The 15,145-nt window shown below is 31.9% G+C and overlaps 1 protein-coding gene across 1 annotated transcript; it reads left to right on the plus strand.

The window, feature by feature from the left end:
- The first annotated feature begins 5,679 nt into the window (after window positions 1-5,679).
- Window positions 5,680-14,970, plus strand: LOC133176920 (transforming growth factor-beta-induced protein ig-h3-like). Its single transcript, XM_061311979.1, has 6 exons — window positions 5,680-5,840; window positions 8,435-8,646; window positions 10,107-10,296; window positions 10,592-10,690; window positions 14,182-14,289; window positions 14,846-14,970. Exons 1-6 carry the CDS (start codon window positions 5,687-5,689, stop codon window positions 14,947-14,949), a joined length of 867 nt encoding a protein of 288 aa, XP_061167963.1. The 5' UTR covers window positions 5,680-5,686; the 3' UTR covers window positions 14,950-14,970.
- Window positions 14,971-15,145: the final 175 nt, after the last annotated feature.

The following is a 15,145-nucleotide window of genomic DNA, read 5'->3' on the forward strand; positions in this document are numbered from 1 at the left end:
AATATACGATGCCAAATACTTTTAAATCAATTTACGATGAGCAAGGCATACGCGACTGTAAGCGTCTGATACTGTCTTATTTCAAGACTATGTTACTATATATGTACTATTATCGGGAAAATAATGTTACGTTTGTGATCATCGTATTTGTCATCGGTTCTTTTTTTAATGAGATTATCTTCCACAAACAGTAAAACGTTATCTGCTTACGTGTGACGCCTACGCATGATATGTATGTATATCAACATATACATGTTTTTTGGGGGGATAGTCTTCAAAATAAGTTTTTGAGGACTCTATGTCATCCTGATAAATAAAAAAGTGTTGAAAAGTACTCACGATATAAAAAGTACTCACAAGAATGTGGAAAGTTTAATTATAAGAATATATTTGTATTGTCATCTTCAATTTAGACTTGTTATTTGTAATTTATTAATTACATCCGATATTTATCAAAGTTGATGTCATATTTGTTTAAACGCATTCATGTGTTTTTATTCTTAATTTATATATAATTAAACTGAAGGGAAAAAATGTTACAATGTTCTATTGCTCGTGCATCTTTTAAATTTTATTAATTGACTTAAATATATGTAGTTTCAAAAAAGGAACATTGTTTTCATATAGACATTAAAAGAAACTTGATTGATTCCTTTAATTAGTCCCCTGCCGAAGAAACCGGGGGTATATGTTTCCTCTCCGTCTGTCTGTCTATCTGTTCCTTTGTTTATAGGTCAGTCCATCCCACTTGGTTTTACGGACATTTTTACATGATCGCATATATTGAGCTATATTTTAGTATATTACAGTTGTTTGGACTCAGAGGCTTAATATTTTTGTTTACGGGAAAAAACCATGTACACGATACTATTGATTGCTTGTTTCACACAATTTTAACATCTTATTGTTCGACGACTTTGAAGTCTCAAAAATGAGTTAAAATTGGCCATAGAGGCTTTGTTAAGTGAAAGACTATTCTACATGTTAATATTTATTAATTACTGTTATAAACTTGTTATTGGAATACATTACAGGTGTAGTCAATACGAAATGAGGTCCATGGGAGGATCCAAAAAGTATTTCCAAAATGAGCTCCAAGCTGCAAAATTAACAACACGAAAATAAACTGCTGGCGGATAAAGTTAAAAAAATAAACATTTATTCGTATTTTAAGAGAAAAAGTCACCCCAAACTATTATTTAATTATGGATGTAAAGTACGAGTCGTGACTTCGAAATCGTGACACACCAATTCAAATTTTACATTCTGATTTTTACGTGCACTTCGTTACATAGAAGCAATTTACAAACAGAACCTTTCATCCTTAATATCTGATTTGGCTGATTAAAGAACTCTTTTTGTCGTTTGTCTTGATACAGGGTGTTATTATTTTGTCATTAGATTCTTTGACTATGTAAATTTATCTCATTATGGGAGGTTACGTTGAAAGGGAATGCAGGAATACAATGAGATGAGCGTGACACTTTGTAGATAACAGATCTTTGGCAATCAAAGGCGACTCCCATTACTTTCATATATTCAGCTTTTTTTTTTCATCTGGTTTATTTTTCTTGTTTCGGATTTACTATGTGTCAAACTCAAAATTTAAAAAAAAAAAAAAAAAAATATCTGCAGAAAGTGAGAGAGGGTTAAAATTATACTCGAGCTGCTTTCTTTCTTCGTGTATTATATATGACATTCTATCGATTATTTGTTTAAATCACAAACATGATAAGTTTACTTAAAACATAATGCCTAGTAGAGGAGATTCAAAACAGTGTCATTCCCATGGTGGTATATGTGTTAAATTGCATATATTATTCTTGGATCCTTTTTTCAATTAGGTCAAATTTTAAATGTAAATGTTTTAGAATTTGACCCTTTTTTATTCTTTCACCTAACAAAGTTTGCTATGATTCATTTTATCTTTTTTTTTCATTTTTGAGACATCAACGTGGTTGGACTTCAATAAAAAGTTAATTTTATGAAATGTAAGCTGATTTGCTGAAGCTTCTTTGTGAGGCCCTAGTACATGTAAATCGTGTTGTCTATTTTTGATATTTTAGAATCTTGCCTTGGTAAATCTTACATGGTGTATAGAAAACGTATCGTAAATCTTAAATCTGTAAGTCAGATTCATTGGAACGTATGGTCATTAATACAGAATTATATGGTTTCTTGAAATTTCATCCTTGTCATGTTCTCCAGTCTTGACTTAATTTTTTTCCTGGGTTGCAGTCAGGGTATGGTTTAAAAAATAAGAGCGCCAAAAATAAGGTCTTTTTTTTTAAAGAAAATAATTATGATTTGAAATAGAGTACCACTTACAATCAAATGTGAGTTAAAGGAAAGCTCAATGATTGTAATTACTTAATAATCCTGCAATAAAATGATCCAAACTTATAACGTACATTTATCTAAAACTCCACAATTCAGCCACTTATCAGAACTAATTTTAATACTTTAAAGCAGGGAAAAATGTCAATACGAATACAAATCATAAAAAATATCATTAAGGGTTGTAATGAAAAAATGTGAAGATAATGAACAGTAATCGATCTCTAATAAATCTACACACAATACAAATCTGTGAACAGGGCATAAAAACAGAGATCTCCTCAAATTCCAGATCGAGGTGGGATCAGGTGCCTAGGAGGAGTAAGCATCCCCTGCTGTCAGGTCACACTCGCCGTGAGTCCTATGTATTGATGAGGTAGACGGAACAGTCCTTACTCAAATTAGGTATAAAAACAAAGGCCTAACAATAATGAAACACGTCAACCAAAATACGACCCAATGATAGATTATATTTGCTAACAAGGTCATTATAACTCCCAAGAATTTAAGAAATGCTGATTATAAACGAGGTTGTTGAAATCCCTTGAACATCAGCTTATCTGTCAGTAGCCCACATTGGTTGAAGTACTCGGAGCATGCTCCTGAATATCGAATAAGATTGGAGATGTAAACACCATATGCAGGTGATACCGAAATATTACTACATAAAAAAACAAAGTTGATAATGGAAAAAATTAAGTCATCTCGTTTGTCATATAATTTATTTATTAGTTGGCCCTGATCGTCTATAGTCAGTAAAACATCCAAATAGGAAACACGATTGGCAAACTCTGTGGCGTCTTTTATTTCAAGTTCACCGGGATATATCGAATCGACATATGAATGAAAGTAACTATTGTTATTGATAATAGATCGTCGACATATCTAAATGTTGAATTGAATGTCACAGCAAGAGTTTTCTTCTTTTCATGTAGTAGCTTTTGAATAAATTCTGCTTCATAGGAATATAAAAACAGATCAGCTAATAAAGGATCACAAATAGTGCCCATTGAAATTCTAACAGTTTATTTGAAGAACTGGTCTCCGAAGACCACATAAATGTTGTCAATGAGGACCTCCAGCATCCTTTGATTATCAACTTCAGAGTTCTTGTGTGTAGAAACAGAGTGATTTTAAACAAAGTAATTTTGTTGATGACCAATCACAAGATAGGAAAATTTCCGGCTTCCATTTTTATTGAAGAAGCAGTTATCTATGATATCAAAAAGTTTAGTTTGCATTTATCGTGAGGAATGGTTGTATAAAGTGTAGAAAAGTCGTACATTTTGATGTTACTGACTTTGGAAAAATTTGGCAATCTTAAATTTTCTAAAAGTTCTTTGAAGTTTTTGAGAATCCACCTCTGATTAACACCAGAATAACACTAGAATATGCTATAGCACAGTACGTCCGAAGTTTTACCTTAATAGTAGTTAATTTTTTTTAGGAGTAAGGATAGGGGCTTAGAAGAGCATTTGCTTGACCCTACAATGTATCTCTGTTTTTAAGTATTAGTTGGGATAGGAAAACACTATATGCAGGTCAAAGCGGAATATTACATGTACTAGATGAAAGTCGCCGATATATCTGAATGTGCGTTGATGGCCACCGCAAGTGTTCTATAATTCATTCTTGAAAAAATAATCCCAAAATGTCATCTCTGTATATATATTTAAGTATTTCCAGCAAAGAAGTGATATTTCCTATCTTCAACGACCATAATTTACTAAATGTAAATAATAATGATAGGGATTTTATTTGTCATTAACGCATTTACTTATGTTCTTACATTACCTACAGACATAACGAGAATAACTTAAAGGCATATAAAGAATTTTTTTAAAGAAACATTCAAACATTGATGACCTTAATTTCATTTAAAGAGGCCATAGGATCGACACCCAAATTCATTTAAGGATACAACCATTTCCGTTACAGAGATATAATATAAAATTTTACAGATGTTTTCGAAAATGACATGGATGACACATGTATAAGAATTTATTTTAAAAAAATTTCAATGGTCAACTATTATATATGTTGTTTTGAGAATTAATAGATATCCTTCACTATTTGAAATAGCTTTCATATTATACCCTATGCAATGCATCTGCATGTAATTAAGAAAAAGCTGAATCTAAATAATCCCTCCTTAGTATTTTTTTCGCATTTTCCAAACCGTTTGGCATAAAGAAAGGGTGGTTTAGTATCACTCTTCAGTATGGCCTCGTGCACGTAAACAATACAAGCCCAATTCATTTCTCACTGTAAATTGACAAACGAAATGTGACGTAGATCATTCGATTTCCAACTTCATATCAATTATGACTTTTCCTGCAAGCTGGTGGTCGTGTTGCGCACTTCAGACGCGTTATGAAATTAAAGGGACCACAATTTCATTACCGTAAATTTGAGATAATGGACATCAGATGTGATTGAGGATGTCCCATGCAATTTCTTTATCCCTGCATACAAGGGACTTCTAATGCATTTCTTGGTATCTTAATTGGGTAGAATGAAGTGACATGCAGGGAAATGTAGATATTGCATAATCATATTTTAAAGTTAAATCTTTTTTTTTTTTACTCTTGTTATTTCAGATATTCTGATTATAAAACACTTTTATTGTTTACAGGAAATTTGAAAATATTTTTAAGCATATAAACACACACACATATATATATATTTAAATCCTATATAAAAACCAAGTTGTATCAGCATTAATTGTTCAAAGAATGCCTGCTCAAGTAAGTATGAAAATTAATAAAATTTGAAATAAGATAATAACGTAATTAGTCCTCGTACTTCTTAACCTTTCCATTTCATGATTTTGTTGTAATTTGTTAGTAAGTTGGTAAACAGCCAAGACTAAAAAAATATTCTAACAAAATTAAGCTTAACGTTATATTGCATAAAAATATCTATGTATCGTAAACATGCAATAAGGTCTCTGCTGATCCGATAAGAACTAGACTAAGTTCATATGCACTATACCACTTACAGTGCATGTATTTATCTCTATTAGACAGTACAATGTTTGATAAGCTTTCAACTGAACAATAGCATATGCTGATAAGTATACTAAGTCTTGTGTATCCATTGTTATATCTTCTCGGAATCAAAAATATGTTTTAGATGTTTTCTTTTTTATCATTTAGAGAAAATAAATCACAGGGGTTATTTTGACGATCGATGTACATAGTATGACAAAAAAGTATTTTATTTTATGGAGTTCGCAGATAGTGTTTGCCAGATAAGAAATCTTGTAGGACAAAGGTCAACTTTTTGGACTATATTCTGTCACGTGTCCAGGAATTCGCCATTATAACGTAATTCTTAGATGTTTATTATGTTAAAAATGTTCAAGCAATTTTTATTTATGTTAATTGTGAAGACAGCATGTTGTCAGGAAAATGTGCTTGACGTTGCAAAGAAATTGGGAGCGAACCAGCTTGTGAAATTACTTCAAGATGCTGAATTAAGTAGTGTTTTAAAGGGAAAAGGTATTTATGTACAATGTTTGCTGCCATTAACCAATCTTTTCTGTTGTCTTTTAATGTTTACCGTATTTACTCGCCTATAAGTCGACCCGCCTATAAGTCGGTTGTATTTTTTCAGGTTTTTTAAAGGCTTTGATATTGACCGGCTTATAATTCGGTACAACTTTTTGCCAGAATCGTTTGACAATTTCAAATCAATGTTCTGTTTTTATGCCCCCGTATCGAAGATTCGGGTGCATATAGTTTTTGCCATGTCCGTCCGTCTGTCTGTCTGTCTGTTTGTCCGGAAAAACTTAACATTGTCCATAACTTTTGATTGGATGGAGCATGGCTTTCATATTTCACATGTGTATTTCCTGTGAGAAGACCTTTCCTTGGATACCACCATATTTGACCTTTTGACCTTGACCCAGTTTTGCAAAATTTTATCCAACTTTAACCTTGGCCATAACTTTTGAAAAATTGGTGCTAAGGCTTTCATACTTCACATGTGTGTTCCTTGTGAAAAGTCCTTCCTTTGGATACCGACAACTTTGACCCTTTGACCTTGACCTTGGAGTTTGACCTACTTTTGAAAAAAATTAACCTTGGCCATAACTTTTGAACCGTTAGTGCTAGGGCTTTCATACTTCACATATGTAATTCTTGTGACAAGGCCTTCCTTGGATACTAACAATCGTAATCCATTGACCTTGACCTTGGAGTTTGACCTACTTTTGAAAAACTTAAACATTGGTCATAGCTTTTGATCGATTGGTGCTTCAGTTTTCATATTTCACCTGTATATTTCTAGTGAGAAGGCCTTTCCTAAGACACCATTAATTTTGACATTTGGCCTTGACCTTGATGTTTGACTTACTTTTGAAAACGTCGCGGGTTCGAATCTCACTGTGGGACGTGGAGACCGGTCCTTCGGATGAGACCGTATAAACCGAGGTCCCGTGTCGCAGTAGGTGCTGGCACGAAAAAGATCCCTCACTACTCAATGGCCGTAAGTGCCGAGTTTAGGACAAAATTTGCAGCTCTCCACCGGCAAGTGGTGGCGTCTCCATATGGGTGAAAAATTCTCGAGAGGGACGTTAAACAACAGACAAACAAAAAATAAACTTTTGAAAAACTCTAACCTTTTCTATATCTATTCAATGGTTGCTGCTAGGGCTTTCATATTTCACAAGACCTTACTTTGGGTACCAACATATTTTATTTGCATTTGAGAAAGTTTAACCTTTGCTATAAGTTGCCATACGGGGGCATCAGTGTTTCACAAACACATCTTGTTTTAACCTGTTTTTCAAATAATATTTTGAGAAATGACGCCGATATTTCTTATTTTTTCTCAACAACTCAATTTTATATTAATACTCTGATGAATTTACCTGTGTTTAAATTATATTTTGGGATATAACATCGATAGTTAACCTTTTATTTTTCAACAAACCAAACAGCTACCATTTCGTTTATTTCATCTATACGTTTTGTTTTTAAAAGAGTTATATACCTTGTCGTCTAGATATTTTGAACACTGACCTTTTGTTCTACCTTCGTTCTTTGTAACTCTCCCAATTGAAATAAAAATATATACAGTGTATTTTATAATTTTATTCATTACAAACTGAGCCACTATTGAAAAATAAAAACATTCATATTTAGTATCACAGAGCACATCAATATGTAACATTTCGATAATTTTATTAATTTTATAATTACGGGGTTCTCAATGTCCAAGCCTTATCTGTTGTTATTGATTTATAAACGCTACACTTGAAACATTATTGGTAATTATCATGATTAAATTTTCCTTCTTTTATCTAAACAATTAATGTCTCTTATTTACCTGTATCCCTTACCTGACACAGTGTTTATTTAGTGGCAAGTGCCCCGAGAAAATTGTGTACATGGGAAACAATAAGTTTCATTAACAATCGAATTTTAAGAATTATACTTTGAATATTTCTTAACAATATTTAATCTTTTATCAAAATATTTTAGACAGTACAAATGAATATTTCAATATTTAATATTGAAATATTCATTTGTACTGTCTAAAATATTAATTTATTCTTGCCAAACTGGCGTTATATCGGGGTCGCAATTCAATTGTATCGATAAACAATAGATTTACAGTAGGGCCGAGTTACTGAAAGAATATTTGTTATGTAAATGATAAAACAAAATAAATGATACACACGTAAGGTAAAATAGAATAATATTTGTACTTTAATTATGCATAATCCTAGAATACATAAAAAATATGAATGTCCTGACTTTGTGTACGATAATCTTAGGTGTTGTTTAAAAAATACTACATTTTGCCGACCAGAAAAATACCAATAAGGACTCGCCTGTAAGTCGGACGTAGAGTTTTGGACAGAAATTTAACTCCCAAACTTATTGGCGAGCATGTTACATTAAAGTTTTAGAATTCAGAGAATTTGAAACTAACTATAACAACCTATAGTTAGTTTTAAATTCGCTGAATTCTAAAACGTTAATGTAACATATATACGGTAACTTGAAAAAAAATCCATGTTAGCACTATGGCATAATTGTTCTTAGAATGAAAAGGTATCATAAAAGCAAACTTTTTTTAATTCCAGGTCCATTTACACTTTTTGCTCCTACGGACAAAGGTTTTAGTGCGCTTCCGGCTGACGTTTTAGACAAGTTGTCAAAAGACAAGACACTCCTAAAACAGGTTCTGTCCTATCATGCAGCAAGCGGGGTCAAACTTTCGTCAGACCTGAAAAATGATCAGTTACTCGAGACTCTAGACAACTCACAAAAAATCAGAATCAACGTATACGACGGAGTAAGTCTTCGTATTACAATTTTTTCTGTGTCATCGTTATTGATTTGTGCACATAAATCAAGCTATCTGGAACACAATTCTTTCTTATTTGTAACAAGCTAAGACATGTAATTTCCTACTGGAAAATTAATTGCTGTAGAAAAATTAATCTATATCAAACTTTAAGGAAATCAGTGGACAAAACGAAAGCCTGTGGGTAAATTGCTTTATTATTTTTTTTAATTAATAGTAAAAAACAAATTTAACTCCTTTACTCTCCCATAATTTTTTTTTTTGAAATTTGAAATTGAAACTATGTGTCAGGCGATGAAAATTAATTTTAACGATTAGGTTTTTCCATAGCAAAGAATGTTTTATTGTGAACAATAATTAATAAACTATATACTAAGATTTTAATTGTTAAGCATGACAATGTCGGTAAGTATACAACTAACACTCAATACTAAATACTTGTTATTAGCAATTCAACATTTTTTTGTTCTTACATTACAAATCCACAATACAGTACTGAAATTAACAGTTGTGTGACTTTAATGAATTGGACATTGCACTAGTTTAAGCAAGTTCTTGTGTATTTTTGTAGTCAATTTTGAAATATATTCTGATAATATTATACTAAAAAAACGTATACATTTAAAATCGTACCTATTTTGGTATCAATGGAAATCTTTTCTCTTGTTAAAAATGCACAAAGTATAATCCATTATATTGAATTTCGATATTGTGCAGTGAGAATGCCTAGTTTTTTTTTTTCTTTTTATTTTATTTTTTTTTTCTTATTCCTTGGGGTTAAAAAATAAATCGAATCTTAATATTGGCCTTCGGAACTAACGAATCATAAGAGATGATTTTCAAATAGATCATGAATTCATCAAATTTGAATTTTAGCCCACCTGAGCCAGGGGTTAAGTTAATTTTTCTGACAAATAAAGGCTCTCTCTCTCTCTCTCGCTCTCTCTCTCTCTCTGAGTCATCCGAAAATTTATGATATTTTTTCACTTCACAGCTGAACCAATCGCAACCGAACTTGGCACAGAGTATTCTTGGGTGAAAAGATTTCAAGTACATTTGCAAGTTCAAATAAAGTATCAATTTCTTAGTTCTATCTATTTTTTAAGAAACTTTACCCTTCATTTGAACACACTTGATTTTGTTTTTTAACAAGAATGTTTTTATCAAATCTCAATCAAGAAAATAATATGTAAATCAAGATGGTTGAGATCATAAATCAAAGTTGACAGTTACAATAAGAGGCTTTATTTTCGTATCCTTTTATCATTGACTCAAGCGAGCGCTGTGACCCATGGACCTCTTGATGGAATGTTAATATTGTTTATCAGCATTTTGTTAAAGTTTTTACCATAATTATGCAGAACAGGGTATTTGGTTTCCGGTAAAACGACAGAAAAGTCAGAAAATTTTTGTTAAAACGATTTTCTTTTCATCATATTTTGTTCCAGAAAGTGTTTGCCACGGGATCTCAAGTCATCTTACCTGATACAAATGCTTCCAACGGTGTAGTTCATATGCTGAACAAAGTTATTTACCCAGTCCCTACTGAGAATGTGGTGGCACTAGCATCAAAAACTCCGGAGCTGAGCACCTTAGTATATGCCGTCATTCGTGGAAAACTGCAGAAAACATTAACCGGTCAGTAGGGTTTGACTGTCACACCTGTTTTAGATTCTGGCACGCATAACACATTAAAAGTCAAATTGACCCCTATAAAATCTATTAGTATAAAACATCCCACCCCACCCCAAAGTATAATTATATATCATTTCATTCAAATATGTAGATACATCTTTTCATTTCATTTGAAAGTGAAGATAAGATAAATATTCAAGTAAGAATAAAAGATAAGAAAATACTACAAATATTTTTGTACATGTATATTAAGCCAAGTGTTATTGCATTATTTTACAAGCATAAATTTTGTTCACAGAGGGACCATTTACTGTATTCGCGCCAAATAATGCCGCGTTCCAGAAACTTCCTCCAGGAAAATTAAGTGATTTGCTGAGCAATGAGACAGCTCTTGTAGGTGAGCTCAAAGATATCGTATTTCTGAGTTTCATGTTAATTTTTTTCTTCATGCAACAACAATCATAATTGTCTGGTCACAAAATCAATGTTTAGTAAACAAATGTATTTGATAGTATTAGTATTATATCACAACAATCTAAGTAGACTTCAATTCATTAAAAATGTGGGTCCATCATATTGTATATATATTTAAAATTTAATTCTTTCTTTGAGTGTGCAAGCAAAATCAGTTTACGGTGATGCAAAATTATCTATAAGCAAACACTTTGGAACGATATATATAGCAATGTAATCACATTAATTTTCATTGCAAAATAACTGTCAAGGTAGCTCAGTCGGTAGAGGGCTTACTCCGTAACCTCCGTGACCTACGTCGATAAGAAATAGGTAGCAACTGTTCCATCGCCAAGCGATCAGCACTTTGAAGTGAAAATTGCGGGTCCTTCGGATGAGACCTTAAAATCCGAGGCTCCTTGTCAGGTAGGCGTTGACACGATAAAGAACCCTTACTGCTCAATGGTCCCAAGTGCCGAGTGAGGTCTAAATTTGAAGCCCTTCACCGGTATATTGTGACGTCTCTGTATGAGTGAAAAAATCTCGAAAGGGACGTAAAACAACATACAATCAATCATTGCAAAATAGGCACACACTTTGGTACGATATATATAACAATGTAACTGATTTTCATACTTGTTTTAGGTTCCTTTATTATATAATAAAGCAATTTAGAAATAATTTTGGTAAATAATCAAATATTAATATTCAGTATTCAGTGTAACTCTTGAAAGCTTATATTTTTTTCATTCTGCACTTGTTTGCAATCTGAAATTACACACTTGATAATTTTAACCACAGTAAAATATAGTTTAACATATATAAGACTCAAAGTTTCTCAGCGTTTACCACAGTAAATCCATCTTTGTGCCAGTTAAATCAAAATGTCTTACTTTTCCTATAATAGTAGAAAATCCAGGATTTTTTCTACGAAATACAAATTGTTTTACTAGTATTTCATTTATTCCAATGTTCAGATCCCATTCTTTTTAAATCAAAAGAAAATACAACCACTACATGTTTATTCAAATATAACTCTATAATGCGTAATCATACATATGGAAGCGGGATATAGTTTTGCTCCCAACACGTAATCTCAACAAAAATCTAGAGTAAAGCTTCATATTAGTGAATCTTAGCATTATAATTATTGTTAGATACATCAAAGAATCATCCTGATAGTAATTCAACGTATCCCAGTAAAATGTCAAAGAATTGGGTAAAACACAGAAACTACTTTATTTACAGTAAATTTTAGTAAGGGTGGGTATATTTAGTGTTTTTTGATAGAAATAAAATCTGTAGACAATTTTAAAGAGTGGATGAAATGTAATTTTATACTAAGACTTGTATTTGCTCTGTGTTTGTGTACATGCACTTCCGGTATCACAGCTGAAAAATGATACAAGAAGTTAATTATACTTATCACTTCTGTGGACATTATTTCCAAACCTATACCAATCCTTTTTTTTTAAAATATTCTGTTGAATTCATTTTCATATTTTATCTGTGCCATTCATTAGTAAACTTAGAACTAAATAACTTTATTGATTGATCTTGAGCGAATCAAATGACCTTATAATTACAATTGCTGTGTGTGACTGGAACAAGGTGTCTCAAAGATCTCATCAGGGGACCATTTGTCCTCCATTTTGTAAATTACATTTGAATTCTAGGTTACAACTTTGCACAATAAAAGGCGCAATTTATAGGGACAGAAACTTAAAAATATTTATGAACAGGGGTTTGGTGTAATAAGAATTCTGATGTTAATATATTAACTACTACGTTTTCATGAATGTAGTACTAATGCACTTTACTATTTATTTGCATTCTATTAATCTGATACGAATTTCTTAATTATTTTGTGTTTGCAATGCACTTACCATGAATAAAACTACTGAATTTCTTCGTCTCAATGATTCAGTTGTAATTTTATTGAAAAAAAATTGTATTAATTTGGTGGTATTCCTTATCCACTTGTGTTCAAGCATAATGGCTATCCAAGCTACATACAAACTTCAGTAACGTAAATGTCCTGTTTCATAATAATGCCCCTAATAATTTTTCCTGCAAAGGATGTATGTATCTTGAATTGCTGCATTCAAAACAATCGGGGGGGGGGGGGGGGGTGGACATTTCTAGGCATGGGGCTGTGAGTTAATTAAAAAGAAAAAATGAATGTGAAGATAACGAATAGCAATTATTCCCCAAAGTCCATATAACTGTGCTTTGATATTTATGTCATACATGTTTGAGGATTAGACTGGGTCCATCGTCTTACTCTTTAGAGTTTTAAGGCTACAGATGTTTAATTATGAACAAAAAATACTCCGTTGAATTTTTTTTTATAAGGCGTAAAATTAATTGTATTCTAGTCAGTTTGGTTATATTTGTATTTAGAAAAGAGTCCATCGATTTTCCTCAATTAAACAATTTTTTACTGTTAATGAATTCTGAGTATGAAGTCCTTAATGAGACAGTAAAAGCAAGGTGACTCGGGTAAACGTGAAAGTCAATCACATCTAGCACGTATGAAAAAAAGGTGAAAATAACGAACACTGATCAATCTCAAAAAATTTACAAACAATACAAATCTGTGAACAGGGCATAAAACATGGATTTCCAAAAGTTTGATTAGGTGCCTAGGACGGGTAAGCATCTCCTGTTGACGAATCACACCCGCCGTGAGTCTTATGTTTTGATCAAGTAGACTGAACATTCCGAAGTCAAGTATTCGAATCTAGAATAAAAACAAAGGCCTAACAATTGGTATGAAACATGTCAGCCAAATTACGATCAAATGATAGGTTATATTTGTTAACAAGGTCATAATTTACGAAATGCTGACGTTAAGGTTGTTGAAATCCCTGTAACATCAACTTATCTGTCAGTAGCCAGTCTCGGTTTCATAAATGTTATAATACATATTATGATTATTATACATATAATGATATTTGATGAAATTGATTGTAGATCAAGCCAACGGATTCCAATTTTTTTTGTCTTAGTAGAAATTTGTCTTGTTATTTACACACCAACTCTGTTTAGAAAAGGGGGAATGGCAATTATGGTGATATTAAATGCCTTTTTACCAATATAGTGCTTTTGATTATATAGTTTCGCTTTCATATGTAATGTTTTCTGCATATCTCTAAACTGACGTTCTAATCACTTAATGTTGTGTAATATTTGAACATTGATACTAAGTTGTTTGTTTAAAAAAACTACGCATTAACTTCATATCCAGTTAATTTTCTCTGAATAATGAATATGATGTGGGCGAGAGAACTAAGTGCCTGGGTGGCTCTGCAAAGAAAAAACATGTTTTTTTGTCATTTCACAAATAACAAGCATACAACATGCATTGTCAACTGGTATAAATAAACACTAATTATTGGCTGACATTAACTAGATCTGCAATATATATTTCAGATCTCCTTACATACCACGTGGTCTCAGGAACGTTTTACAGTTCTGGTCTAAAAGACGGAATGGAAGTTCCCACGGTTGAGAAATCGGAAGTCAGGATCAGTGTTAATGGTGACCCTAATTACATCAAATCTATGATTCTGGGTCCCAAATCAGATTCCATTTACTTGGATTAAAAACCCTTTTTATGAAGCATAGCTTCTTGGTATTATATTATATTACGCCACTTTACTGTAAAATGATTATTGGGTTTTACTATATATACCATCCCAGAGGGAAATCCATTAAGTGTGGCCCTGAAAAAGCTCTTAGAGATGCTTAAACTTTGTTTAAACTTTGTCAATTTTCCCATTGCGTTTACTGTTCTATCTTAAAATTATTTTCTTTCAGTACATTTTGTTTCTATTTCAAAAAAATTATATTGATCTGTCAAAAATAAAACTAATCATTTCAGAAATAACCTCAGTTATACAAGTGTGTTAACTTGACGTTTATATCAATAATTCTAATTTCACAGGAATATAAACTCCCAATCAATTTTTGCAAAGATAAACATGTCTCAGAATAAACAAATTTGTAGAAATGATACGGAAATATCTGGAATATAATTATTTAATCTGTCAATCTCTAATTCGTTCTTAACCTAATAAAATCCATTCTGTTTCAGGAGATACGGTTAAAGTGAATGATGCAACAGTCGTACAGGCTGACATTAGCGTCACAAACGGTGTGATCCACGTCATTGATACTGTGCTCATGTTGCCATCCTGAAATACTACCATCTTGTGAAGTTGCTCTAAATACATCTGTGTTTTTCGATCTTTAATTTTGTTTTAACTAAATGGTCTTTTGTTTAATTTGTGAAAACTAATGGTATGCGTTTTTTATATATGTTACTGACTTAAAAACCTGGTAGTCTCTTCATTGTAGGTACATAAATTTGTTATCATAGTTTAAAACAAATAAC

Source organism: Saccostrea echinata, unplaced genomic scaffold (genome assembly GCF_033153115.1).
Source record: "Saccostrea echinata isolate AGI-Se365-2 ecotype Australia unplaced genomic scaffold, CSIRO_AGI_Sech_v1 ptg000084l, whole genome shotgun sequence".
Classification (NCBI taxonomy): domain Eukaryota; kingdom Metazoa; phylum Mollusca; class Bivalvia; order Ostreida; family Ostreidae; genus Saccostrea; species Saccostrea echinata.

What these genes read in the sequence shown, in the direction of transcription:
- LOC133176920 (XM_061311979.1), top strand. Translation starts at nt 5,687, where the DNA reads ATGTTAAAAATGTTCAAGCAATTTTTATTTATGTTAATTGTGAAGACA. An exon ending in TAGTGTTTTAAAGGGAAAAG is followed by an intron (nt 5,841 to 8,434) that starts GTATTTATGTAC and finishes TTTTAATTCCAG; the next exon opens with GTCCATTTACACTTTTTGCT. An exon ending in CAATGAGACAGCTCTTGTAG is followed by an intron (nt 10,691 to 14,181) that starts GTGAGCTCAAAG and finishes TATATATTTCAG; the next exon opens with ATCTCCTTACATACCACGTG.